At 43.2% G+C, this 27,856-nt stretch overlaps 1 protein-coding gene across 2 annotated transcripts; it reads left to right on the forward strand.

Annotated features, from left to right (window-relative positions):
- The first annotated feature begins 141 nt into the window (after nt 1-141).
- On the forward strand, nt 142-26,965 carry LOC311600669 (T-lymphocyte surface antigen Ly-9-like). 2 transcript variants are annotated; one of them, XM_084787639.1, is made up of 11 exons: nt 143-324; nt 2,063-2,392; nt 6,709-6,984; nt 7,470-7,805; nt 9,306-9,575; nt 10,634-10,735; nt 11,861-11,914; nt 14,214-14,539; nt 14,888-14,959; nt 19,782-19,853; nt 24,107-26,965. In XM_084787639.1, exons 1-11 carry the CDS (start codon nt 201-203, stop codon nt 24,170-24,172), a joined length of 2,028 nt encoding a protein of 675 aa, XP_084643765.1. In that variant the 5' UTR covers nt 143-200; the 3' UTR covers nt 24,173-26,965. The 2 variants fall into 2 exon arrangements, with proteins under 2 accessions (XP_084643766.1, XP_084643765.1); XM_084787640.1 differs by lacking the exon at nt 14,888-14,959 and having other exon boundaries at nt 142-324.
- Nucleotides 26,966-27,856: the final 891 nt, after the last annotated feature.

Raw genomic sequence — 27,856 nt, forward strand, 5'->3', positions numbered from 1 at the left:
TCTGAGCAGATGCAGCGGTCTGTAGTGCTCAATATAAACAGCTTTCACACACACACACACACACACACACACACACACACACACACACACACACACACACACCACATGCCTGTGTCTGCGCCTGCGCCTTCCTTCGCCTGCACTCACATAATAGAGGAAGCTGTGGTAAGTGCGTCTTCTGAGACTGAAAGTACAACATCATGGCGGAGCTAAAGAGATATTGGTGTGACTGGGCTCTAGAGCCATTCCGAGACGCAAGGAAGAAGAGTCAGCCGCAGATATTTTATCCCATTTTTTGGATCCCTCTCCTCTTCCTTCTCATGGGTAAGTCCGTGTTATAGCCACTACCACTTGCTACTGGCAATCTCTTAGGCTGGTTTTCTGCCCGGAAGATAGATTCTTGTTGGTAAAATCAGGAAATTACCTTCCTTGTGGTAATTACTCCGCAGTTCTATTTATTCTGAGATCTGTACATTTGTAAGAGTGTGTATGTATGCAGTGTGTGTGTGTGTGTGTATGTGTGTGTGTGTGTGTGTGTGTTTGTTTGTGTGTGTTTGAGAGAGAGAGAGAGAGAGAGAGAGAGAGAGAGAGAGAGAGAGAGAGAGAGAGAGGAGTTTGAGGCACCATAAGGAAGTGACACTCCAGCCCCAATTTCAAGTAATTCTGCCATGAAACCTTGTTCCCTTCACCCTCACAATTTCCTGCTAAGAAATGCTGACTCCAGGTTCTTTCCTGTGTAATGTGTATAAATTCACAGAGGGATCTGAGCAAACACATCTGATGACAAGCTGCCTTGAGATGTCCTAGGGGCACAAAAACTTAGAGTTCCTTCTACTTCCTGTCATAACTCTTATATGTACTGGGCTGTAGAAGCGTCATATAATCAGATCGCCCTAGATGATGTGACCTCTCTTCCTCCTCCTCCTCCTCCTCTTCCTCCTCCTCTTCCTCTTCCTCCTTCTGCTCCTCTTCCTCTTTCTTTTTCTCCTTTCTCATTAGGCTATACTTCTATGTCTTTGTATTTTCTCATGATTTTCTATTATTTTCCCACTGAGAATTCCTGGAGTAGCCTTGCTCCAGCTCTCGTCTGATTTAATCTAAATTCCCAGTGTACTCTACAAAGCCCCAGGAGCCCTGGCATCTGGGAGGGGGGGTCTAGGCATCCAGAAGACAGCACAGAGTCTTCACAGGAAAACAGGTTCTGGTGGCCAAACTCCTGAGCTCTTCAGAGATTTGATAACAATATCTATCAGAAATATTGATCTTGCTTGAGACAAAATATCAGGAGTGGGCTTGCGCTATCATCTCTCCCCAACCACAAGCCAGACACGACTAGGTGAGAGGCAATCTTAGATCCCTATATGATGACATGGAAGGAAGGCTGACTAAAAAATTTTCAAACTTAAAAACAGTGAGAGAATTTTATATTGATCAGGCATATGCTTAGCACAGCAGCATGGATTATTCACTATGGGAGAATTACCATTTTTTTAGTCTCTCAGTGATGGTCTTCTCCCCTTGCCGAGCATATAGGTTCTACCAAGGGTCCTTTTATTTTTCTATCACTCACCTAGCTGTCTCTCCACCTCTCTAGGCACCTTCCTGTTTATCTTATTTTTAAAGAGGGTGTCTTTTTTAATTTCTAGCTCTTTAAAATTTGCAGCAACCTGCTTTCATCTAAGTGTTATCATAGTACCCCCAGTACATGATGCAGTTATGATGAGTTTCTCAGTCTTACAGATCAATAAGATGGTTCTCAGAAAAACTCAGCCAGTCATAGGCTAATTCCCCAGTTAAAACAGAAATTTAGAAACAACATTTTATTGATGCCTATAACTGCTTTCATGGGAGAGAGTTTCGTGAATGAGTGGTCGAAAGTATGCATGGATGGATGCATGGATGGATGAATAAATGGATGGATGACTTAGAAGGAGAAAGTCTGGAGTCTCGTTCCTTTCTGAACATATGGAATTTGTGACAAATACATGTTTATTGAGTGAACAGATGGAAGCTCCTCTGAGGAGATCAGCTGTTCTTCCAAGTCCTTCTTCTCTCTCCACAGGGCTAGGAGCCTCTGGAAAGGAAACATCCCCTAGAGTGTTGTCAGGGATCCTAGGTGGTTCTGTGACTTTCCTCCTAAACAGCTCAGGGGTTGAAGATATTCAGCATGTTACCTGGATGTGTCCCCCAAAGAGTCTTGCTGTAGCAATCTCCACAGGTGATATATTAATTCTGGACAAAGAATACAATGGCCGACTCAAGATCAGCAATGGCAGCTACTCCTTGTGCATGAGCAACTTAAAAAAGAAAGATTCGGGATCCTACCACGCTCAGATAAGCAAAAAGAATTCTGACGTCACCACAGTGGAAAGATTCATACTGCACATCTATGGTGAGTGCCAGAGAGCTTGAGGGGGGATTTTCCACACCACCCCACATAACCACCGATCCTACTGAACCCTATCACTTCCACCTCCACCCCACCAACCATTCCCTACCAATCCCTAAAAACCCTGTCTCTGACCTTCCCAAATCCATGCTCTTCTCACATGCAAAACATAAGTTCATTCCATCAGTGCGCAAAGTTTTAACGTGCTTAAGTATCAACTTTAATTCCAAACTCTTAGCTAACTCAGGCATGAATGATAGTTGAAGTGTAATTCATTTTGAAGCCATTCTCCAGTTGTGAACCGATGAAACAAGACAAGTTCTCTGCTTCCAGAATACAGTGGTGGATGTGGGCACATAGTAGACATTCTCATCCTGAAAGAGGGAAAAATAGAAAGAAAGGAGTCACAGACACCAAGCAAAGCTAAAGCTGTTTTCATTATGTTAAGGCTCTGTGCCTTATCTTCTGGGCCCTTTGTTATGGCTGCAATGCTTTCCATGTCTCTGTGGTGGCTACCCCACTTTTTGACTTTAGGCATTCTTCTGTCTCCAAAACTGAAAAAAAAAAGAAAGAAAGAAAGCATCCAACACTATGCACACCTATCTCTTCAGGCTCATGGTGACGGGGGAGTCCTGAAAACCATTGAACTGCCTGCATTTGGTGTCTGTTCCTTCTTCATGGACAGCACATACTTGCAGCCCTGAAGCTCACTACATTGTCTTACAGAATTCCAAAGGACTGACAGGTTTCGTTCTGCCCTGTTTTACTTTGCTCAGTCTATGTTTGTGGTGTTTTTAAAAATATTTTATTAATTTATTCTTATTACATCTCAATTGTTATCCCTCCCTTGTAACCTCCCTCCCTCCCACTTTCCCCCTACTCCCCTCCCCTATGTCTGTGACTGAGGGGGACCTCCTCCCCCCTGTATATGCTCATAAGGTATCAAGTCTTTCCTTGGTAGCCTGCTATCCTTCCTCTGAGTGCCACCAGAACTCCCCATGCCGAGGACATGGTCAAATATGGGGCACCAAAGTTCGTGTGAAAGACAGTCTCCACTCTCCACTCAACTGTGGAGAGTGTCCTGTCCATTGGCTAGATCTGAGTAGGGATTCGAAGTTTACTGCACGTATTGTCATTGGCTGGTGCCATAGTTTGAGCAGGACCCCCAGGCCTAGATCTGCCTGACATAATGTTCTTCTTGTAGGTTTCTAAGACCCTCTAGATCCTTTTATTTCCCCTATTCTTTCATGCTTCTCTCACCTAGAGTCTCAATAGGATGTCCTCCCCTCTGTCCCACTTTCCTGATAAGTGAAGACATTCATGGGACATGCCCCTTGGGCTAGTGTCCAGATATAAGTGACTATATACCATTTGAGTCTCTCTGCTTCTGGGTGAACTCACTCATTATGATCATTTCTAGTTCAATCCATTTGTCCACAAATTTTGGGAAATCCTTGTTTTTAATAGCTGAGTAGTATTCCACAGTGTAAATGTACCACAGTTTCTTTATCCATTCTTCTACTGAGGCTGCTTTCATGTTCTGGCTATTATGAATAAGGCTGCTATGAACATGGTTGAGCATATGTCCTTGTGTGCTGGAGCATCTTCTGGGTATATTCCAAGGAGTGGAATAGCTGGGTCTTGAGGAATGCTTGGGGTATTTAAGCAATATAGTCGATATGTCGCATGCACTATCTCTTCAGCAAACATTAGCCACACACGTGTTCTTCCCAGATGTGCTTTCTTATGTTTTGCAATATAAATAGACCCAAAGTAATCCCTGTTTATTCCATTCCATGTATCTCTCTGCTCTTTATTTTTTGTTAAGTAGCTAAGAGAAACAAGGCATACCCTCCACACTTTTTAAAGATGTATTTTATTACTTATGTGTAGATGTGTGTGTGTTTGTGTGTGCATGTTGTGCATGTGGTACACCCATGGGGGACAGTGTAAGGTACCAAATCTCCCAGAACTAGAGTCACAGAGAACGTGAGCCACCCAGTGTGAGTACTGGGAACCGAACTGTGATCTTCTGTGAGAGCAGAAAGTGTTCTCAGCCACTGATCCATCTGTCCAGCTTCTTACCTTTAACATTTTGCTCAGAAATACATTGTCTTAGCTAAACATTCTACTTTACACAAAACAGTAGCATACAGTTCAGCCAAGTTCTACCCCACTTTATGTAAACTTTACTGCTCTCCAGTGTCTAAGGGAATATTCCTAGTTTCTGAAACATCACCAGAAAGACTTTAAATGTCCTCATTTCTACCACAATTCTGTTTATGACCCTTATAGATGAAATACATATGTATATATATGACAATATATTTCCTTACAATGCCCCTATTTTCTTTCTGAGTCTTCAGAATCTGGCTTTAACATCATTTTTTTCTACAACATGGGCTTTTGCGAACACACTATTCAAAATTCTTCCAACCTCAAGCTGGGCAATGATGGCGCACTCCTTTAATACCAGCACTTGACAGGCAGGTGGATCTCCATGAGTTCAGAGCCAGCCCGGTGTACAGAGTGAGCTCCAGGGCAGACAGGGCTACACATGAAGCTCTGTCTAAAAAAAAAATCCCAACTTCTATTCACAAGCCAGTTCCAGACACCTTTCATATTTTTAGATGTTTGTTACAACACCTCACTTTGAACATGAAAATCTCTAGTGGTTTGCTAAGATTGCCATAAAATAAAAAAAATAGTGTTCTCTGATGGCACTAGATAGATGGTTCAGTGGTTAGAGCACTGGCTGCTCATCTAGGGGATCCAGGTTCAACTCCAAGCACGGCCATTAACAGGTGTCAGTGACTCCAGTTCCAAGGGGATCTGGTGCTCTCTTCTGGCCTCCATGTACACTGCATGCATGTTGCACACAGAAATACATGCAGGCAAAACACTCGAACACATACGTTTTCTTTAATATAGCATTGACTGAGTAGATAAAACAATCGAAGTGTGTTTTGTTACAATTTTTCAGTCTGATCAAGATATCTGTAGGTTTGTATTTCTGAAGTCTGTTTTTGGATTGAAAATGGCCACCTCCAGCAGAGCATGGTGGCACACGCGTTAATGCCAGCACTCCGAAGGCAGAGGCAAGTGGATCATTGTGCGTTCGAGGCCAGCCTGGCCTACAAAGCGAGTCCAGAATAGCTGAGGCTACATAGAGAAACTCTGTCTAGAAAAACAAAAAAAAATGGAAAAAAAGAAAATGGCCGTCTTCTATGTCCTCAGATGATTGTCTATACAGTCGGTGTCCTGTTTATCTTCTAATAAAAATAATAGATAGATTTGAGGCCTAGTGTAACTTATTCACACCTACCTCCAAGCACAAACCTGTCTCCTAAGTCACATTCTGACATGTTGGAGGCCAGGGTGTGAATATATGAAGTTTTGACAAACATTATCCACTTCATAATAACATCTTTCCATCGATCAGGTAGTTTGACACCTTTGTTGATTTCTAGGGTGTTCTGTATATATTAAGAAAGTTTTGTGCTGCTAATAAACTTAAGATAGATCATTAACATGTCGTGATATTTTTCATGTGTATTGCTACTGTGTAATAAGTCCCACACAGTATGAATAGCACGCTGTCGCTTATGTGTGGATCTAGACGATCACTAGAAGGATGAGCAGGAAACTTTGAATGTACGTCTTGTGCACTAGTCAATGGTGCAGCTGAAGATGAATAGACCAAGATATACAGTACAAACCCCTCAGAAAAGTAATTTAAAATGTTGCTTTAAAAAGAAACTCTTAGGAGTAACTGACTCCAGAAAACTAATGAGGAAGAAGAAGCAGGTGTTGGGGTAGTAATGGTCACTTTTCTAAAATCACCTTTGCCTTTGCTTCTGTTCAGTGTTGTGCGTGGACCTATCACCTGTTCAGTAAGATTAAATACCAGGTTGAACAGAAGAGTTGCAATAAAAAGCAAACCGAGGCAGGGAAAGTTGTGGGTCCTAAGTTCAGACCAAAACACAGGGGTGATTAAAATTCTACAACGTGAGCTCCCCATTCCCTAGCTCATGCAGTGTTTGCTCAGTGCACTGGAGTCCCAAGCACAGGGTAGAGACAGGGAGAATTATGCCCCCGGGAATGTTGAGCTGCTGTCATAGTAAGATCCACAGAGAGTGTCTTAGAAACACAGAGGAGAGGCACTCAGCCTAGGCTGCAGACACACCTTCCTTAGAACAGGCAGGTCTGAAGGTCCTCCAACCCTGGCTTCTCTGCCATCACCTTCTTCGGGCAGCCTTTCCCTGGTAAGGATTCCAAACTGAGAATCTTCCTGATGCTGTTACCCCCTCCTCCCTCAGAGCAGTTAAAGGAGCCTCAAGTGTCCGTGAAATCTGTCACCTCATCTGAGAATGACTCCTGCATCGTCACCCTGATGTGCACAGTGAATGGGGCAGAGGACGGTGTCCACTACAGCTGGGCCCAAATGGGCACCCATTCTAATGAATCCCACGGGAGCCACATCCTCACCGTTTCCCTGAGTGCCTGTGACCCAGACCTACCATATACCTGCACAGCCCGGAATCCAGTCAGCCAGAACAGCTCCCAACCTGTCCATGTCTGGCCATTCTGTACAGGCAAGTGGCTCCACTCAGATCTTCCAGGGTACTTTAGAAACATCATGAACACCCACGGGATCTAAGGTTTGTTTTGGTGAGACATAGATGGAAGTGAAAAGAAAGAGGACAACCCAAAGGCCTTCTGCTCAGAGCCTAAGAAAGGCTGGACAGACTTAGAACCCTGGACCACTGTGGCACCCAAGGGTACAACAAGGGGTGGGAGTGTTCTGAGGCAAAAGTACAAATTGAGCTTTCCTTGAGCGATATCTTGTTTCACAGGATCGCCTCAAAAGTGGGGAGAGCTGGACAAGCCAAGAGTGAAAATAACCAAGTAAAACAGGTGGTCCCGGGAGAATAGCAGGGATGCCTCATGAAGCAGGGCGCTGTGGGAAAAGGATACGGAGTCCCTGTCTCTTTCAGCTTGACTTGAGGGGGTGGGGACAAGGGAGATAGGAACAGAGGCTGAAGCTGCTGCGATGTCTCACCTCTGACTTTAAATTTAGGAGCCTTGAGAAGGAAGACAGCCGGGGAGACCGTGGTAGGGATCCTAGGAGAGCCGGTGACCCTGTCCTTGGCATCTCTGGCCAGTCAAGACACCAGGAATGTTGTCTGGCTGTCTAACACATCGATTATCAGCAAAGAATGGAAAGGAGCAGCAACAGCCGATCCTCGCCAGACACTCAAAGATCCAGAAGAAAGGAGGGTGACGATCTCTGAGGAGGACCACTCCCTGAAGATCAGCCGGCTGAAGATGGAGGATGCTGGCCCCTACCATGCCTATGTGTGCTCAGAGGCCTCCAGAAACCCTAGTGTGAGGCACTTCACCCTGCTCATCTACAGTGAGTATCCCCTCACTGGCTTCCTCTCTTCCTCTCCTGTCCTGCCAACAAGCCTCGGGGCAATAGTAACAGCTAGTCAATTCACACTGTGTGCTCAGGAAGGGAACAAAACTACCATCAGGTGAGCACCTTCCCTGCCAAGGTGTTCCTTGATCTACACCTCTGACACCTTTTATGCTCCATCATCATTAGATCAGGGGTGGGGATAAGCAGGGCGGAAGCAGAGTAGACTGGACGGAAGCTCTTGATCTCTCAAAACACTGCCATGCAGTAGGATGGGCCACTCCAGCAGCCAGCGTGGGAAACAGAATTTGTATTCTTTCTCCTCACCCTTGGGATTGGACAGTAGTTTGACTTGATGTTTTGTATGGTCTACTTCTGCCAGCTCTTTTCCCTGTCTGTTCACATGCAGTAAGCATGGTCTCTGCCCAAGTTTCCTCTTGTCTAGGTCCCTGTGTTTCCCATCTCTACACAGTCCCTTTAACATGTTCAGCAACCTGGTTAGGTTCATGTTACGTTCATATAGTCATGCAAATGCTAAAAGTTAAACATATAATTAAGCATTTTAAAGAACATTAAATAAAACATTAGCAGGCTGAGGGCAAAAAAAACCACAAACAAACAAACAAAAACACCAGTCTTACCATTTATTTTAAAATAGTTATGAGAGCTGAGGACGTAGCTTAGGTAGCTGAGTATCCTCCACGCCAAAGGAAGCCATGGGTTGTCCCTTTAGCACTAAATAAACCAGGTATGATGGCTTCTGCCTGTAATCCTAACACTTAAGATGGGGAGACAGGACTTCAAGAATGTCAAGAACATTCTAGGCTTCAGAGCAAGTTGGAGGTCAGCCTGGAATACATGAGACGCTGTCACTAAACAAATAAACAAATGTAAAATAATTGTCTTTCAATAACAAAAGTGAATGTGGTATTTATTTAAAAGTTTTTTCTTTTTAAAATGCTTGGTGGGGTTGGGGATTTAGCTCAGTGGTAGAGCGCTTGCCTAGCAAGCGCAAGGCCCTGGGTTCGGTCCTCAGCTCTGGAAAAAAAAAAAAGACAAAATAACAAAATGCTTGGTAAAGTTTAAATCATTGTGTTTAGAAGAACTGACTGTGTTTGTGTTGATTAACTGGACAACTTTTCACTGTAAGCCAGTGTTTGGAACAAGCAGTTTTTTTCATATTTCTCTTTTACCAGTCCTATTTCACACCTGAGTATCAGAGTCCAAAGAGGTAAAGTGGTGCATATGACATTTTGTAGGTGACTCGTGGGGCACAATACATTCTTCATGAATGTATTTTGTTCTTTTTTTTAAGTGTGTGTGTGTGGGTGTGTGTGTGTGTGTGTGTGTGTGTGTAAACAGAGGGTAGTGTTTAGGAGCTGGTTTTTCATTCTACTATGGAGGTCTTGGGACTCAAACTCAGGGCCTTGGCCTTGGCAGCAAGGCAGTGCTCTGACAAGTCTAGTTCTACACTGGCTCTGCCTTTCCCTCACACAGAGAGACTGAAGGAGCCCAGTGTCACCCAGAGTCCTGTGCAAATGGAGAATGACATCTGCAAGGTCACCTTGACCTGCTCAGTGGAAGATGGTGGAAACAACATGACCTACACATGGATGTCCCTGCAAAAGAACGTGGTTATGTCCCAGGAAAATTCACACCTCAGCATCTCTTGGAAAAGTGGTGAACTTCTGCCGAACTTTACATGCACAGCCCATAACCCTGTCAGCAACAGCTCCAGACGATTTTCTTCTGTGACCACTTGTTCAGGTCTCTCTCTCTCTCCCTCCCTCCCTCCCTGCCCTTTCATCCCATCCCCTGTCCTCCCCCCCTCCTCTCCCCTCCTTTACCTCCCTCCTCCTCCTTCACCTCCTCCTACTACTTTCTTCTTCTTCTTCTTCTTCTTTCTCTCTCTCTCTCTCTCTCTCTCTCTCTCTCTCTCTCTCTCTCTCTCTCTCTTTCCCTCTCTCCACTTAGGCTGCAGAAGCAGGAGCTTTGATGTTTAGTGTTTGTTTTCCAAGCTACTTAAGAAACTCAGTGAGAGAGTATGAGAGGGAATCAATTAGAGCATCATTTCAGTGTAATGGAATCCAGATATATAATGCTAATGCTCTAATAGCTACGTTATTGAAAGCAAAAGAGACGAACATGTTAGGAACTACGTATATCCAAACACATGGGAGACTGAGGTAGAAAGTTTACAGATTTGATTTCAGCCTGAGCGACAAAGTTAAAACTTGTCTCAAAAAACAAAACAAAACAAAACAAACAAACAGACAAAAAGCTGTGGATTTAATTCAGTTGGTAGAGTACTTCTCTAGTATGTGTGAGAACCTGGGTGTAATCCATAGCACTGCAAAAACTGAAGAAGGAAAAAAAGCAGGAAGAAGGTGAAGTCTACCTAGGATGCAGTGGTGCTGGGCAGGCTGAGTCAGGAATAACACCTAGAGTGTGGCTTCCTAGGAATCTGAGCGCTTTCTTCCTGGGGTCTGGACCTTCCGTCTCACTTACAGAGAAAGGCAGCAGTGCAGGGGTCAAGGCTGCTTTGACATTGGCAATTCTCATTCATGTCTCATGTCAGATCCTTAGAACTCTGGGTGAGCCATAAAGCTGTCTCTGGGGAGTCTGTGTCTGCCCGTGTACTGCGGTCACCTCTTGCCTAGAAGGCTTGCTGGAAACGGCTATAGATTGAATGAAGGAATAATGTATGTCCTTTGGGCTGTCACAGGATTTTAAGAGGCAGTTGAAATGGTCATCGTGCTCTATCAGTCATTTGCCCTGATTTCTCTGTCAGGATTTGCATTAATATCCTCATTATTCTCTCCAAGGTCCTAAGGGACCCATGAAGCTTTGGATCCTGCTGGTGTCCACCATCCTGTTGTTCTCGGGGATGCTCGGCGGCTGCTATATTTTGAAGCACAAGAAGCAGTGTAAGTGTTCTAGAATAACTTTACCCACCCATAAGAGCCTTTGTGTTTGCAAACTATGAAGGCTTCTAAATCCTCCCATAAGCCCTTGATACTTCTTTCTCAAAACTTAGTTGTTTCCCCCTCAGAGTGATGGGGAGTCTGAGTAATGGTTGAGGGTCTTTAGTTAAAAATGGTTGTAGCCCAGCTGAAACTTGATTTTATAATTTTTATTATTCTATGTGTATGTGTGTTTTGCCTGCATGTATGTCTGTACACCTTGTATGTACCTGGTGCCTATGAAGGTCAGAAGAGAGCATCAGATTCCTTGAAACTGGACTTACAGATGGTTGAGAGACAGCACATAGGTGCTGGAGCCAAACACAGATCCTCTGGAAGAATATCCAGTCCTCTTAACCCCTGAGCCATCTCTTCAGCCCTAGCTTAGATTTGTCCAGAGTGTGGAGGAAGGACAAGGACAGGATTTATTATTTCATGACTCGGTGGCCTTAATGGACAAATGGCAGCAGAAGCTCAGAAACCACCAGATCTCCTCATATCCTATCTGTGGTGTTCTCTTTGAGCCAGCTTGACTCTCCAACTGCAGCACAGCTGAGGGTCAAGAGGACGGGATTACCACAGCACAGCAAATTGCAGCTTCTAATAGTGTTTTAAAGGCTGGAGAAGGAGGATGTTTCCCTCCAACTTCAATCTGAAGAATGTAAGAAATATCTCTAATCACCCAGGTGGAAGCCATGTGCTTGTTGTTGAACCAATCACTGCAGACAAGGAGATAAGTGTTCATGACTGACATCTCCTCTAGAATCTTAATATTAGAGCGATAAAGGAGAATTTCTCCCACAGAGCAGGCAGGCTAACACACATGGTGCCCTGGAAGAACTGCTTCTAGGAGAGTTAGAGTTCTGTCTTTCAGAGAGATGCCAGAAGGTCCCCCGGCATTCTTTCCAGATGAAGGTGACCCTATGATACCCTTGGCCCTATGCTTGCCTTAGGGTCCCCTCCTTCTCCATAGTCTCCTTGTTGACTGTGTCTTCAGAAGCCTCTCGCCCTTTTCCTTCAGTCTCACACAATCAAAGGCATCTCCCTACGCACAGTGCTCTTTGTAACTTCTTCTGCTTGCCTTCTCAGGTTCATCTTTGGACGTTAAGCATAAGCAAGCCGAGCTCCCAGCTGAAATACCAGGTAAAGTCATCGGTGACCCTGGAACACAGGGTCTCTGTTCCAGATATTAGTCCCAAAGCCTAGCTATTCAAAGTGTAGTCAGCCAGCCAGCAACGTGGATTACTTGGCAGCTTGTTAATAACCACTGAATCTTGATCACTTCCACCAGAATACTGACTCCAAAGCTGCATTTAGAGGACCCATATGCCTGCCACAGTTTGAAAAAGCAGCGTGCTGAAAGGGCGTGGTTTAGGAGCAAAAGCTCAAGGAAAATGGTTCCCTTAGAGTTAATCACTGGAACTAGGAGGGGAAGCCTGTCTGCTGGAACTTCTTGGGTCCCTTGGATGTTGACTGTTATCACTTGAATGTGATCTAATCATGATGATTAAGGTATTTCTCAATTCTGAGAGCACAGAAACAAAAGCCAGGTGAAATTGTAAAGCTGTGGCAGGAGCAAAGTCAGAAGCTAATTTCTAATTTTATTAGGTACACAGATACCTATTACTCAAGAGCAGCAATTCTCAACCTGTGGGTCATAACCCTCACAGGGGTCACATATCAGAGAACTTGAATATCAGGTATTTATATTGCAATTCATAACAGTAGAAAATAACAGTTATGAAGTAGCCATGAAATGATATTTTGCTTGGAGATCACCACACATGAGGAAATGTATTAAAGAGTCACCACATTAAGAAGGTTGAGAACCACTGCTCAGGAGCATCATTAGTGGGTTTCCAGTTAGACCTAAGCTAAGGTATGCTTTCCCAAAACAAACTCTTATTCAACACTCCAATAGCACAAAGCATGTAAAAGCAGAACTGTTCCCGTGGGTGTTGAGGTGCAGAGCTGAGATGCTTGCTTTTACTTTCCCATGACCATTCCATGGTACCCCAAATTACCACCTTGATCTCCACAGCTCTGGCACACTAAGGAGCTCCTCTCCTCAACCCAAATCATGCTTCTAACAACTCCCTGTCACATCTCATGAGGGAGATCTATCTACCAAGGAGATGGGGTCAGAGGAGGGACTGGGGCTGAAGTCATTACACATGTAGACTTTCTGAGAAAAATAATGCAAACCCCTAACAAATGGAGATGAAAGAGAAACCATCAATGAGTCCTCGTGGCTTTGCTGTGTTCTAAAGTCAACAGAACCTAGTTGTCAGATGTATGGACTCAGGTCAGGCAACCCTGTTTAGACACTGCTTCTCTTCCCTACCAAGGAGAGCATCTTAAATAACTCAAACTCTAACTTTCATTTTCCTTATCTGAAAAAAAAGTGGTGCTTCACTTTATGTGAGGACAAGAGTAGAGTGATGTTCAAAATGGTCATTCAGTGATGACTACTGTGGTTGACTATAAAGCCAAGTCATATTTTATTTCACCCTGACACAAAGCCAGAGAAGGCACCAGGGACCAAGCCACTTGCATCTGTCTGGGCTCTAGCATGTAAGTGAGGACACGCTCAATCTGTAGGAGATTGAGCTTCCTCATTTCTGTTCTCCATCCTGTTTTAGGCAGATTAGAGACGTTTGGAGCATCATCTGACACATCATAGATACTTAGTAAATGGTACATATGTTTACCCTACCCTTGAGTATGATGAGCTATTTTATTTACCCCCAATAAGGGTTGGTACCCACTCAATATGCCTTGTTAGTTACTGTGACAGACACCTGTTCTGATTGCCTTATGCCCAGGCCATTGCTTTCATTAAGTATTATGAATATATCTGTTCTCAAGGGAGAATGATCCATGTTTCACAACTGCCTTAATCGCGCTGCTACCCACACAAAATACTTTAAAGCTCACCTCAACTCAGCCACTTTTAAAATCTTTCTTGTTCTAACCAGAAGCCATGTCCTCTCACCTCAGCACTTTTCTTCCACCTTCCACATGACACCTATCAGAGGCCACCTTATATTAATGGATAATAAATATTCAGGCATATGACTTCTCTTCTCCAGATAGACAGTGAACTCCAAGGCCAGATCTGATTCATCTTTGTGTTTCCTTAGAAAAACCTTTCTATGTCCATTATTATCCTGTGGGCCAGTCCTGTTCTCTAAGGTTACTGGAAAGACCATCACACATTATGTGTAGTGAGATTTATTCATCTGTCAGATGAATGAACTGTTTAGTGATTAAAAAGGAGGAAGAGAGAGCGTAACAGAACTCCCTAACAAAAGACAGATGGAAACTCCTCCAGCCTTGAGTTATCATCTAGAACAGAAGTCAGAGCAAGTTGGGTCTTTGTAGCAAATTAAGAAAGATGTAGGGGTTGGGACACTTGTTAACCTTACACAATGTGTTCTAGAAACCCCAGGTGGCCACATGAAATTTGCCATGCTCTCCCAAAGGTATGAGAAATTAGACATGCCTGACAAGACTACCAGGCCTGCACCCACACCGGACACCAGCTCTGAGAGCACTGCAACTATAGAGGAGAATGAGAAGATCAGAGTGCACAGCACTGTCCATGGTAGAAATGAGGTGTATGACTTGGTCACTGAAGAGAACACCGCACATGGCTTGTCCTCTGAGGGTCAAGCAGAGTATGACACAGTCACCCTAGATGACACGGTGCTTAAGACTGAGGATGAAGAGGACATGGCATATACACAAGTGTGCCTGATTGTGCAGGTGAGCACTTCTGAGTAACACACCTTCATCCTCCTTCTACTTCTAGCCTGTCTGATGGCCTAGAAAGTACCTACAAACTGGGGGTTGTCTGGGCATAGGACAAGAATCATTCAGACAGACACTCAGTTCATCCATGACTAACAAACCTTGAGCTCCGTTAACATGGAGGAACTCATTCTTGGGTCATCAACCTCAGAAGAGAAGCAGGGACACTGTCCTCAGCACCAAGGCAGCTCCCAACTTCTGAGGCCAGGACACAGAGGGATGTCCTCTGGCCTCAAGGGCTATGGGTTAAATGGAAAGCACTCATTTGATGGGTGATGCTAGTCTGTTACTCACCTGTTACAGGGAGATACCCCAGTTCCTCAGAAGAAAGAAAGCTCAAATACAATCTACTGCTCTGTACAGAAGCCTAAGAAGGTGAGAGTAATTTCCTCTTTCCCACGAACCATAAAGTAAGAAACCGTTCCCAAGTATTTTTATCTGAAAGTCTGAGATTCGCATGGCTGAGGAACTCAAATCTGCTCAGTAAGTATAGTTCTGACACATTCTATGGCCAACAGAGATGTGATTCACACCTGTGTGATTGACGCCTGAACATTTAATAACAGATTTAATATCTGATTTTGATTATTTTCAACATTTACCATAAGTCGATAGAGCTATTATACACACACACACACACACACACACACACACACACACACACACACACACACACATACAATCTAACACCCTGGCTCACCAAAATAATAATTTACCAAGAAATTGAAAATTAGCCAAAGAAAAGAAAGGAAAATTAGCCAACAACTTAATGCCAAGAAAATATGCCATTAATTACAATCTGTCAGTTTATTAAACTATTGAATGGGTCTCTAATGGTGACACATATTCTCTTAATGTTAGAATGTACCATTAATAATAATGGCTACAATCATTAACTAACTCTCAATAAACTCTCACAGTTTATACGACTTTGACAAACATGGCCCCCTACATCCTTGTAACAATCTCTGGAAATGTGTTGTCCTTCACATTTGAAAGCTGAAGAAGCTGACTCAGAGAAATTACTTTTGCCTCTTAAAAAGTTTCCATGCAAATATGTATCTTATGTTGAGTCTATTCCTCCCAGTGCCTTCTACCTTCCCTGTTATTGCCCCTCAGTCCCCAAGTGTCCCCTTGGTTCCCCTGGACAGTTTTACTTCTACTTTGTTTGTTTGTCTGTTTTTGTTTTGTTTTTTTTTTGAGACAGAGGTTCTCTCTGTACCCTTGGCTGTCCTAGACTCGCTTTGTAGATGAGGCTGGCCTTGAACTAACAGAGATCTGCCTGCCTCTGCCTCCTCTAAGTGCTGGGATTACAGGCATCCACCACCAGACCCGCCTTTACTTCTACTTTTATGTCATACATAAATACATACTTTTGTGTAACAATTAATGTGTAAAATCTAGTAACCAAAAATAAGAGAAGCATATGATATTTGTTTTTTTCTAAGACTGTCTTACATGCAGTGCCCCCAATGGCTAGAAGAAGGCATGCGATGCCTGGACTAGAGTTACAGGCAGTTGTAAACTCTCATGTAGGCTCTGGGACCCAAACTCTGGTCTTCTGCAAGAGCAGCCAGTGCTCTCAACAATGAGCATCAATCTCAACACCAACTGTAGTTTTTAAAAAGATTTCTCAATGCTGATTCCATAGTGAGTAGATTAGATTACACTCCCACCAACAGTGTAGAGGTTCCCTTTGTGCACATCCTTGGCAGCACTTGGCATTTGTTTTCCTAACAACTGACATTCTGAATAGGTAAGATAGAATCTAAATCTATTTTTCTTAATTTCCATTTCTCTGATGGTTAGTGAAGTTGAACATTTTAACATGTTTATGTGCTTTTGTATTTTTAGGGGTAGCATTTTCTGTTCAGCTCACTATCCTATTTACCAACTGGGTTGGATGTTTTGCTGCTGTTGTAGTGTTGATGGGGATTTTTCCAGTTCTGTGTGTGCTATGGGTTATCAATCCTCTGTCCCAGGTAGACGTTGCAATGGTGTTCTCCCAGTCTGTGGGCTCTCTTCACCCACCTAACTGCTCTCTTTGATGCACTAAAACTTTTTAACCTCATGGGACCCATTTGTCAATTGCTGTCCTTAGTTCCTGTACAACTGGAGTACCATTCAGAGAGTCGTTACCTATGTCTTCACCTTGAACTGTTCTGCAATTCTTTTCTCTAGAAGTTTCAAAGTTTCAGATCCCACAATAGGGCCTTTGAACCGTTGGGGGTTGATTTCGTGCACAATGAGAGCTAAGAATCTAGCTTTTGGTATCTTTGTCAAAAATCAAGTGGCTGCAGCTACGTGACTTTACATCTGAGTCTCGTGTTCTATTCCATTGACCTATGTGTCTGTTTCCTGGCATTGCTGTGCTGTTTTTGTCACTGTGTGGCTATACTATAACTTGCCATCAGGTATTGTAGTGCCTCCAGCATTGTTCGCTTTATTTGGAATGATTGTGAATGTTTTCGTGCTTCCATATGAACTTTAAGGTTGTGTGTGTGTGTGTGTGTGTGTGTGTGTGTGTGTGTGTGTGTGTGTGTAGAATGATATTGGAGTTTGGTGGACACTAAATGAGTCTATATATTGCTCTTAGCAAGATGATCATTTTCATAATATTAACTTTTCTAATCCATAAGCATAGAAAGTCTTTCTCCTGGTGTCTTCAACTTGTTTATTACAGATGTTGATTGCAGATATCTTTCATTCCCTTGGTTAGCTTTATCCCAAGGTTTTGTTTTGTTTTGTTGGATCTATATGTTTGTTTTGTTTTGTTTTGTTTTGTAGCAATTGTGATGGCACCTTTCTCCTAATTTCTTTCTCAGTATGTCTGCCACTGGTCCATAGGGAAGCTACTGACTTTGTATGTCAAATTTGTATCTTTCCCCTTTGCTAAAAGTATTTTTTTTCCTTAAATATGTCTCATTAGTTATTCTTGCTCTGAATCTGGCTCACTATTTCATTCTTGCTTTCCAAAAACATTGAGTCCTCTAACATTTCTGCTTTTGAATCTACCCCTGAAATTTCACCCTGAAAATTATTCACAAGAATTTTTGTTTGTTTGTTTGTTTGTTTGTTTGTTTGTTTTTGAGACAGGGTTTCTTCATGTAGTCTTATCTGTCCTGTAACTCAGTTTGTAGACTTGGCTGGCCTCAAACTCACAGAGATCTGCCTGCCTCTGCTTCCCGAGTAAGAGTGCTGTGATTGAAAATGGGAGGGAGGGAAGAATGAGAGGATACAAGGGATGGGATAACCATTGAGATGTAACAAGAATAAATTAATAAAGGAGAAAAAAAAGAGTGCTGTGATTACAGGCGTGAGCTACCTTCGCCCTGCTTCACAAGAATGTTTTAAACTCTAAAACTATTCAAACATACTATTTGTCTGTAATTGATGATCCAGTCCATAATGCTTATTGGATGTCTTTTATTCACAGTTGGGTGGGGACTGTGAGCATTCAGATGTGTTTGCAGCAGCACCTTCACCCTGAGAATTTGTCATTTAATAGAGATTAGAATTGATTCTGTCACCGGGAGAAAGGAAAAAATGCTATGTGATTTTTAAAAAAAAATAAATTATTTGTGGAATTCTGAGGATTTCCACCGAGTATTTCTCAGAAACCTGACATCCACCAGCAAGTGGCCCCAGGGAGAAGGACAACAACACAGAGGAGGTTGTGTCCCTGCTCATAGTCGCTGCCAGTTTATTGCTGTGATCTTAGTAGGTAAACTAAGTCCTCGGCCCTTCATATGTGGTACGAAACCTGTCAGGGGAAACTCCATTGATGTCACACTGCTATCCAAACAGAGCACCCCCAAACCCCATCATATTTTCACCCCAGTCCAGGGCTAAAGCTACTCAAATTATGCTCCTGTGATGCTGATGTTAATGCTCTTCAGAGATGACAAGTGTCTCTCGCTAGCGTGCTAGTTGCATGTGCTTCCACACGGAAGCTAGCTGGATGCAGAGTCTCCAGTTTCACAGCCTGGACTGAAGTGAACGGTCCTGAGAAAGGATTCAGAGGAGATGTGGGAGTGACTTTGATCTCTTTGGACAGAGGATGCTCCCATGGACTTTCTTGGTCTTGAATAAGCACACAGACATGTGTTGGCTGAAAGATCATGAGGTAGCCAACATATTATAGGATCAGCCTTGGCCAGGGATTGGCCTACAATGCCCCAAAGTACACTTGTCTCTACACTTGTCTTGAAAAGGCTATTACAATCTGTGGCTGCCTTCCTACTAGGTGTCCAAGGCAGGCCATAGGGTGTAGGTCAATGCCACTAAATCTCCACCAAGAGAATGCTGTTTATCTTAACCTCATTGTTTGTTTGTTTGGTTGGTTGGTTGGTTGGTTGGTTGGTTGGTTGGTTTGGTTTGTGTTTTGCTTGTTTGGGGTTTCCCTTTGTTGCTTTTGTTGGAAACTTTATTTTTTGATTCTTTCTTTTGTTTTTTGTCTTGATTTGGTATTTTGCTAAGGCTATACTCTAGGTACACTGGATGCCCTTTTTAAGCTCCTTTTGAGTCAAATGTCTGTATTTCTATGAGAAAAAAGAAATTCCAACTTAAGAAGAGAAAGTCCAAAGGTTTTATAGATGCTAGGAGTAGCAGGTGTCACTGCACTACAAGATAGAACAGGTGTCACTGCACTGAGGCTGGAACAGCTGTCACTGCACTGGATTATACAGCAGGTGCCACTGCACTGCAGGATAGTCACTCAAAAGGACACCACACATGGCTTGTCCTCTGAGAGTCAAGCAGAGTACAATATAGTCACTCCAGATGACATAGTGGTTAAGATGAGGATGAAGAGGACACGGCATATACACAAGTGTGCCTGATTGTGCAGGTGAGCACTTCTGAATAACAAACCTTCATCCTCCTTCTACTTCTAGCCTGTCTGATGGCCTAGAAAGTACCTACAAACTGGGGGTTGTCTGGGCATAGGACAAGGACCATTCAGACAGACACTCAGTTCATCCATGACTAACAAACCTTGAGCTCCGTTAACATGGAGGAACTCATTCTTGGACCATTAACCTCAGAAGAGAAGAAGGGACACTGTCCTCAGCACCAAGGCAGCTCCCAACTTCTGAGGCCAGGACACAGAGGGATGTCCTCTGGCCTCAACGGCTGTGGGTTAAATGGAAAGCATTCATTCGATGGGTGATGCTAATCTGTTACTCACCTGTTACAGGGAGACACCCCAGTTCCTCAGAAGAAAGAAGGCCCAAATACAATCTACAGCTCTGTACAGAAGCCTAAGAAGGTGAGAGCAATTTCCTCTTTCCCACAAACCATAAAGTAAGGAACTGTTCCCAAATATATTTATCTGAAAGTCTGAGATTTGCATGGCTGAGGAACTCAAATCTGCTTGGTAAGTATAGTTCTGATGCATTCTATGGCCAACAGAGATGTGATTCATACCTGTGTGACTGACGCCTGAACATTTAATAATAGATTTAACATCTTACGTTGACTACTCGTTGACTATTCTTAACATTAACCATAAGTCTATAGCACTATTACATACACACACACACACACACACACACACACACACACACATATATATCCTACTTTATTTCACAAAAAAAAAAAATCTAAGACTCTGGACCACCAAAATGATGACTTACCAAAACAATTGAAAATTGCCCAACAATTTGATGGCAAGAAAAATGTGTCAATAACGGCAATATATTGGCTTATTATAGTGTTGAATGGATCTCTTAATGTTAAATTTTACCATTAAATAATAATGGCTACAATCATTAGCTTTTATATAAAGTCTCACAGTTCATAAGGCTTTGACAAACATGGCTCCCTACATCCTTGTAACAATCTCTGGAAATGTGTTGTCTGTCGTTCACATTTGAAAGCTGAAGAAGCTGACTCAGAGGAACTACTTTTGCCTCTTGTCAAGTCCATGATAATTGGAAGTTGCCGCACTGCAAACCACAAGCGCTTACCCTCTTAAAAAGTTTCCATGCAAATATGTATCTTATGTTGAGTCTATTCCTCCCAGTGCCTTCTACCTTCCCTGTTATTGCCCCTCACTCCCCAATAGTCCCCGTGGTTCCCCTGGGGACAGTTTCATTTCTACTTTCACGTAACTATTAGTGTATACAATATGAGAGAAAACATATGATGTGTGTCTTTTCTGAGACTGCCTTAATCCACTGATTTTTATCTCCATTTGCATCCATTTTTTTCCACAGATAACATGATTTTATTCCTCTTTATAGTTAAAAACATTTATAGCATATAAACATGCCATATTTTCTTTAACCTGTCCTCTCTTGTTGGACGCACAGGCTGGGTCCAGAATTTAGCTCTTGTGACTAGTACAGCAGCAAACAGGATTTGTATCTATGATGTGCTGACTTGATGTCCTTCGGGTGAATACCCAGTGTTAAGAGGGCTGGCTTACACATGGTAGATCTAGTCCTCTCCCTCTCCCTCCTTCTCTCTCTCTCTCTCTCTCTCTCTCTCTCTCTCTCTCTCCCCTCTTTGTCCTTCTCTCTCTCTCTCTTTCATTTAAATTTTTGTTATTTCTATGCATGTTTTCCTGTATGTATCCCTTTACATCTCATGCAGTGCCCACAATGGCTAGAAGAAGGCATCCGATCCCTGGACTGGAGTTACAGGCAGTTGTAAACTCTCACGTAGGCTCTGGGACCCAAACTCTGGTCTTCTGCAAGAGCAGCCAGTGCTCTCAACAATGAGCATCAATCTCAACACCAACTGTAGTTTTTTAAAGACTTCTCAATGCTGATTCCGTAGTGAGTAGATTAGATTACACTCCTGCCAACAGTGTAGAGGTTCCCTTTGTGCGCATCCTTGGCAGCACTTGGCATTTGTTTTCCTAACAACTGACATTCTGAATAGGTAAAATGGAATCTAAATCTATTTTTCTTAATTTCCATTTCTCTGATGGTTGGTGAAGTTGCACATTTTAGCATGTTTATGTGCTTTTGTATTTTTAGGGGTAGCATTTTCTGTTCAGCTCACTATCCTATTTACCAACTGGGTTGGATGTTTTGCTGCTGTTGTTGTGTTGATGAGGATTTTTCCAGTTCTGTGTGTGCTATGGGTTATCAATCCTCTGTCCCAGGTAGACGTTGCAATGATGTTCTCCCAGTCTGTGGGCTCTCTTCACCCAGCGAACTTTTCTCTTTGATGTACTAAAGCTATTTTTTATAATGTTTTCACATTACATCCCAATTATTATCTCCTTGCTTTCTTGTTTCTTCCCATTCCCCTCCCTCTGCCCCCCTATTCCCATCCCCCTCCCTCTGCCCCCTATTTCCCTGCCCTAGACCTCTGACATGGGGGGGGCCTCCTCCCCCACCAGCTGACCACAGCCTATCAGCTTTGTCCTGATAACCTTCATTCCCCCCATCCCCCCACCCCCCACCCCCTACCCCTCAACCCCCCAATACCCCCCCCACCTGCTTCCTCTATGTGCTAGAAGGGCCCTGCTGCCAAGAGGAGGTGATCAAATCTCAGACTTTTTAACCTCATGGGTCCCATTTGTTGATTGTTGGCCTTAGTTCCCATAACTTGAAGTCACATATTGTGGTACCTCCAGCATTATTCATCTTATTTGGAATGACTGTGGATGTTTTTGTGCTTCTGTGTGAACTTTAAGATTGTGTGTGTGTGTGTGTGTGTGTGTGTGTGTGTGTGTGTGAAGAATGGTATGGTACTGGAGTTTGGTGGAGATTGCAAAGAAGGTCTTTCCGTCTCCTGGTGTCTTCAACTTGTTTAGTTGCTGTTAAGTGTTCATTACAGATGCCGTTCACTCCCTTGGTTAGCTTTCTTCCAAGGGTTTGTTTTGTTTTGTTGGATCTATATGTTTGTTTTGTTTTGTTTTGTTTTGTAGCAATTGTGATGGCACTTTTCTCCTAATTTCTTTCTCAGTGTGTCTGCCACTGATCTGTAGGGAAGCTACTGACTTTGTATGTCAAATTTATATCTTTCTCCTTTGCTGAAAGTATTTATCAGTTTTAAGACTTTTTTTTCTTAAATATGCCTCACTAATTATTCTTGCTCTGAATCTGGCTATTTCATTCTCACTTTCTTAAAAACACTGAGTCGTCTAATGCTTTTGCTTTGGGATCTACCCCCACATTTTACTCACCCTCCTGTAAAGCATTCAATAAGAATTTTTCAACTCTAAAACTTGTCTGCTACTTGAATGTAATTAATGGTCCAATCAGTAATGTTTATTGAATGTCTTTTATTCATAGTTGGATGGGCACTGTGAGGATTCAGATGTGTTTGCAGCAGCACCGTGACCCTGAGGATTTGACATTTTAGGTGTCATTTAATAGAGATTAGAGCTGAATCTATCAGAGAGAGAAGAAAAAAACAGTCTATGATCACTTAATAAGCTGTTTGTGAAATTCCAAGGGTTCTTTTTCCCTTCGGATGTTAGTTGTAGCAGCTGTCACTGCAGTAAGGAATAGAACAGATAGGACTTCAGAAGATGAAAGTTGAGCTGGGCTTTTAAAGATGGATCCTCTGCCAGGTAAGGTGGCATGGCCTTACGTAGCTGAATCAGGAGAACTGCCAGTTTTAGGCCAACTGGGCTATATAGCAAAACCAGGTCAAGGGGGAAGAAGAAGAAGATTGAACAGACTCAATAAACACCTACTGAGACAGTTAGCTCACATCCTCTCCCTCCTTCTGACTTCAAGCCTATGGTTTGATGCTTAGGGATTTTGCTGTAGACTTTGGGGATTTATCTGTATAATTCATTACACTTCAGAGCTGCTTTCCTCTCCAGTCTAGTTCTTTGGATCAAACTTAAAGCCAAGAATATTGATTGTCCATTGCTCTGACTTTTAACGTCACCCACAAGCCACCACAAGCACGTCTACACAGCATCCCCATCCTACACACGCAGGTCTGCCCAGCATCTCCACCATAACCCACAGAAAGTAGAAACCAGTGTGTTCCCTCAATCATGTTCTTGACAGAATTTATCAAGATGTCTTCTGAGTTTCTGGGATGAGGAGATGTAGTTCTGGGCCAAAGCTATCATCTTTGGATCAGTAATTTCTCGACCCTATATCAACCATTTTCTAACACATATCTCTGGACAGTGTCTTGACAACCGAACCTTCTCCCCATCAGCAGCAGCTCAGGTTGCATCTCCTCTGTAGGGTATTTGCCATTTATTCACCTAGAACTGAAGTCTAACCCGAACCTAACCTCTCCCATCTAAATTATTACAGACATGTTTGCCTTCTTCCTCCAGTTAGGGGCAGAGACTCGATGGTAGCTTCTGAAATGCAAGGTACTTTTTAAAGTGCTAGATCTGCTGCACTTAACTAGTCTAGTACTCCCCTGGGGAGTGTCCAGCCCATGGCCCTTAGTACTAGAAGACTTCCCACAAATTACAAGATAGGGCATCCTCATCCTGGCCTTGCATCTTTACCAGCACAAACTGAGGAGAGTCGGGCTCCCCAAGGCTTTGTTAACTTCACTCTCACATGCCCTTTTTGATTCATCTAGATGGCGCAAACACCACAGCAAGATGCCAAGCTTTCTGGAAGCTGTACCTATGAGAATTTCACCTGAAGCAAAAAGCAGCTGCTATCTTTCCTGGGGTGAGGATCTGGAGAAAAAGAGACCTCATAAATCCTGCTGCTTCTACAAAAAGGACACATTGGAATTTCCTGCCATGGCTCAGACTTGCCTGAATTTGATCTCTTCCTCTTCTTCCGGTCCCCATTACCTCATTAGCCCGTTTATAAGTCAGGCAGAGACTCCTTGGAGCCTAAAGTCTTTGAACCTCCTTGCTTTATTTGTCTCTATTCAACCTTTACAGTTCCTCCTCTGAACTAAAACCCTACAAAGAGTTCTTTCCTGCACATGGCCTTGGATCCGCATGTCTTCTGTGCCCTGTATTGCATACATAGGTGTGTCTAGTCGTTCAGACAGAGCTTTATATTCAGTAGGAGCTTATGTATGCCCAGTGTGATGGTTTGAATAAGAACAGTCCCCATAGGCATATACTTGATGCTTATTAATCAGTTGGTAGGGGGGAGGGGGGAAGAGCACTACTTGAGAAGGATTAGGAGTGTGTGTGCCCTTGTTAGAGTAGATGAGGCCTTGTCAGTAGAAGTGTGCCAATGGGGGCGGAACTTTGATGTTTCAAGAAGCCCATTCCAAGACCGAGGTCTCTCTTTCTCTTCCTGCTCCCTGGGCATCTGGATGTGGCGCTCTCAGCTGCTTCTCCAGCACCATGTCTGCTCACATACCACCATGCTTCCCACCATGATGACAATGAACTAAGCCTCTGAAATTGTAAGCCAGCCCCAAATAAATGACTTCTCACATAAGAGTTGCCTTGGTCATGGTGTCTGTTCACAGCAGCAGAACACTGGTTAAGACAGAAGTTGATACCAGGGAGCGGAGTAGTGCTGTGACAGGCCTGAATAAGCTGTTTGTTGGAAGAATATGGCAGACTTTGGATTAGGAAAGTAGTTGAATGCTTTAAGCAGGGCTTAATGGGTCATCCAATAGGAGCATGAACTGAGAGCAATGTGAACTGTGGAGGCCCAGCTCAAGAAGTTTCAGGAGGGAAGAATGAGGGGTGTCCCTACATGGAGACCCTGAGAGGCCATTGCATGAACCTGTGAAGGTGAAGCTATGAAGTCTGGATTGCCTTGGAAACCCCAAGGTGCTGGAGAGACCAGAGCCATGGGATCCCTTCCAAGAAGAGCTGCAGACTGGGTGTGGAGCCAGCCCAAGCTAGAGAAGCAGGTGGGAGTCAACAGAGCTTTGACCTCAAACATGGAGACACAGAAGTCAGAGTCTGTCTTGTTGGTTTTCATGTTGTTTTGCTCCAGTATTTGCTCACTATGCACTCTTTTCTCCTTTTTTGGAACAGAAATGCATATCCTATGCCGTTGTATGTTGGAAATATATGATCTGCTTTTTTTAATTTTATGGAGAATTACAGTTAAGAAATTACCATGAAGACAGGTAGTGGTGGTGCACACCTTTAATCCCAGCACTCAGGAGGCAGAGGCTGTGAGTTGAGGCCAGCCTGGTCTACAAAGCAAGTTCAGGACAATTAAGGCTACACAGAGAAACCCTGTCTCAAAAAAAAAAAAAAAAAGGAAGAAGGAAAGAACCATGGGTCTCAGAAAAGACTCTGAATTTTGGAGTTTTAAACAGTTTTGAGACCGTGACAGACTATGAGGACATTTAAAGTTAAACCATATGCATTTTGCATACTATAAGTGTAAGCTTATGGGGGCCAGGGAGTGAAATACGGTTTTTGAATAAAAATTGCCGCCATGGGTCCACATATTTAAGTGCTTACTTGAGAAGGAATGAAGGTGTGGCCCTCCTGGAGGAAGTGTGTTACTGGGGTTGGACTTTAAGGTTTCAAAAGCCCAGCCAGGACCAGTGGCTCTCTCTTCCTGCTGAATGGGCTTCGAGATGTACACCTCTCAGCTCATTCTTCAGTGCCCCGTCTGCCTGTGTGCCACCGCACTGCCCATCAAGATGATGACGAGCTAGACCTCTGACACTGTAATCAGGCCTCACTTAAATGCTTTCTCCTATAAGAGTTGTTGTGGTCACACTGTCTCTTCGCAGCAATAGAACATTGACAGACAGTTTGTCAGCTCATCGCAGGTGTCACTCTTTGTGTAGTATCATGGAAAAGGCTCAGCAATCAGATACACAATTATAATAGTGTATCAGAGCAGAGCATCCAAAAATAACTACTTGCATAGGATTTCTTCTGGTCAAATGATGTTGAAGGGGACCAGGACTAATCCTCCTCCACACCCTCTTTTAGATAGCCCCCCAAAATGAACCCAGGTATTTTCACACATGAGTACACAGGTCTATGAGAAATGGTGCTCACTCTAGTATTATTTCAAATAGAAAATGTGGCTTTCGAAAGGCTCCTTTCATGTCTATGGATGATGCCCCCGAAATGATGGTTAACATTTCCTCTTGCCTCTTCTTATTGAACCAATAAAGTCTGATCCATAAGAAAAAGAAAAAGAAAGAAAGAAAGAAAATGTGGAATGACCTAAGTGCCCATGTAGTGAGACTCTGGTTAAAAACATGGAAACATTCCCAAACAGTGGCCAATTTGTAAAGGAAGCAAAGACTAATATGTTATATGGAATACGTTGTTGAGTGTGAAAAGCAAAGTCCAGAGCATGGCACCCGATGGATTAGAAGACTGTAAATCTACATGCTTATGTAGGCATGGCAAGTCTAAATGGAAATACAAATTCAGTGGCTCTTCCAGAAGAGCCATAGAGAATCTTAGAGTGAAGAGACTTTTTATTGAATGTTTTTTGTATTGCTTGATTAAAAATAAACTTACGTGTGTTTTAATAACTCTTTTTAAAATATTTGTTTCACTTATAATTATGCATATATGTATATGTTTGTGTTGGGCTATTTGCAAATACCTGGAGATGCTCACCAATTGGATTCCACTGGCTGGCCAATGAGATTCAAGGATACATCTGTCTTGGCCTCTCCCATCTCCCATATCCCCTGACCCTGTGCCAGCAGCGAGATTATACAAGTGTGCTGACACTCCCAGCTTCTTAAGTGGGGTGGTGGGGTTTCAAACTCAGGTCTCCATCCATGCTTGTGTGGTAGATACTTGACCAGCTGAGCCATCTCTGCAACACCTATCTTGATAGTTCCTTAAAATGTTCAAGCCAGGCATGGTGTTACATGCTTGTAACATCTACACAGGAACTGAGGCAGAAAGATCACAGCTTGTGATGCACATGTGTAAATCTGCCTCAAACCCCCCCAAAAGTATGTATGTATGTATGTATGTATGTATGTATGTATGTATGTATATATATGTGTATATATATATATGTGAATGATAGCTGTATTCAGCCAAAAGAGCTCCCTCCTTATTTAATCAGACTGGATTATTTCTTCTCCTCAAATTTTGGCTGCAACCCAACCCCTATCTAGATGAAGTGTGTGTGGAATATATTCGTGTCCCTGTGGTACACACTCAGGTCCCGTGCATCTTGCAGCCCTCTGTCCTTCAGTGTTGTGCCCCTGCTCTCCTGCAGATGCCCTTAAAGCCATATGGCCTTGAAATCTACACGGCTGAGCCATGCTGTAAATACATGGGTGCTCCTAGGCATTCAGATTGTGTTTATACTCAAGATCTTAACTACCAACTGTTCACTACTTAGATGTGTGGGTCACTGCGAGGCATTACCGCAAGAGCTCAACAATCAGACGCACAATACA

The sequence above is a fragment of the Acomys minous genome (assembly GCF_964271855.1).
Source record: "Acomys minous genome assembly, chromosome: 1".
NCBI lineage: Eukaryota > Metazoa > Chordata > Mammalia > Rodentia > Muridae > Acomys > Acomys minous.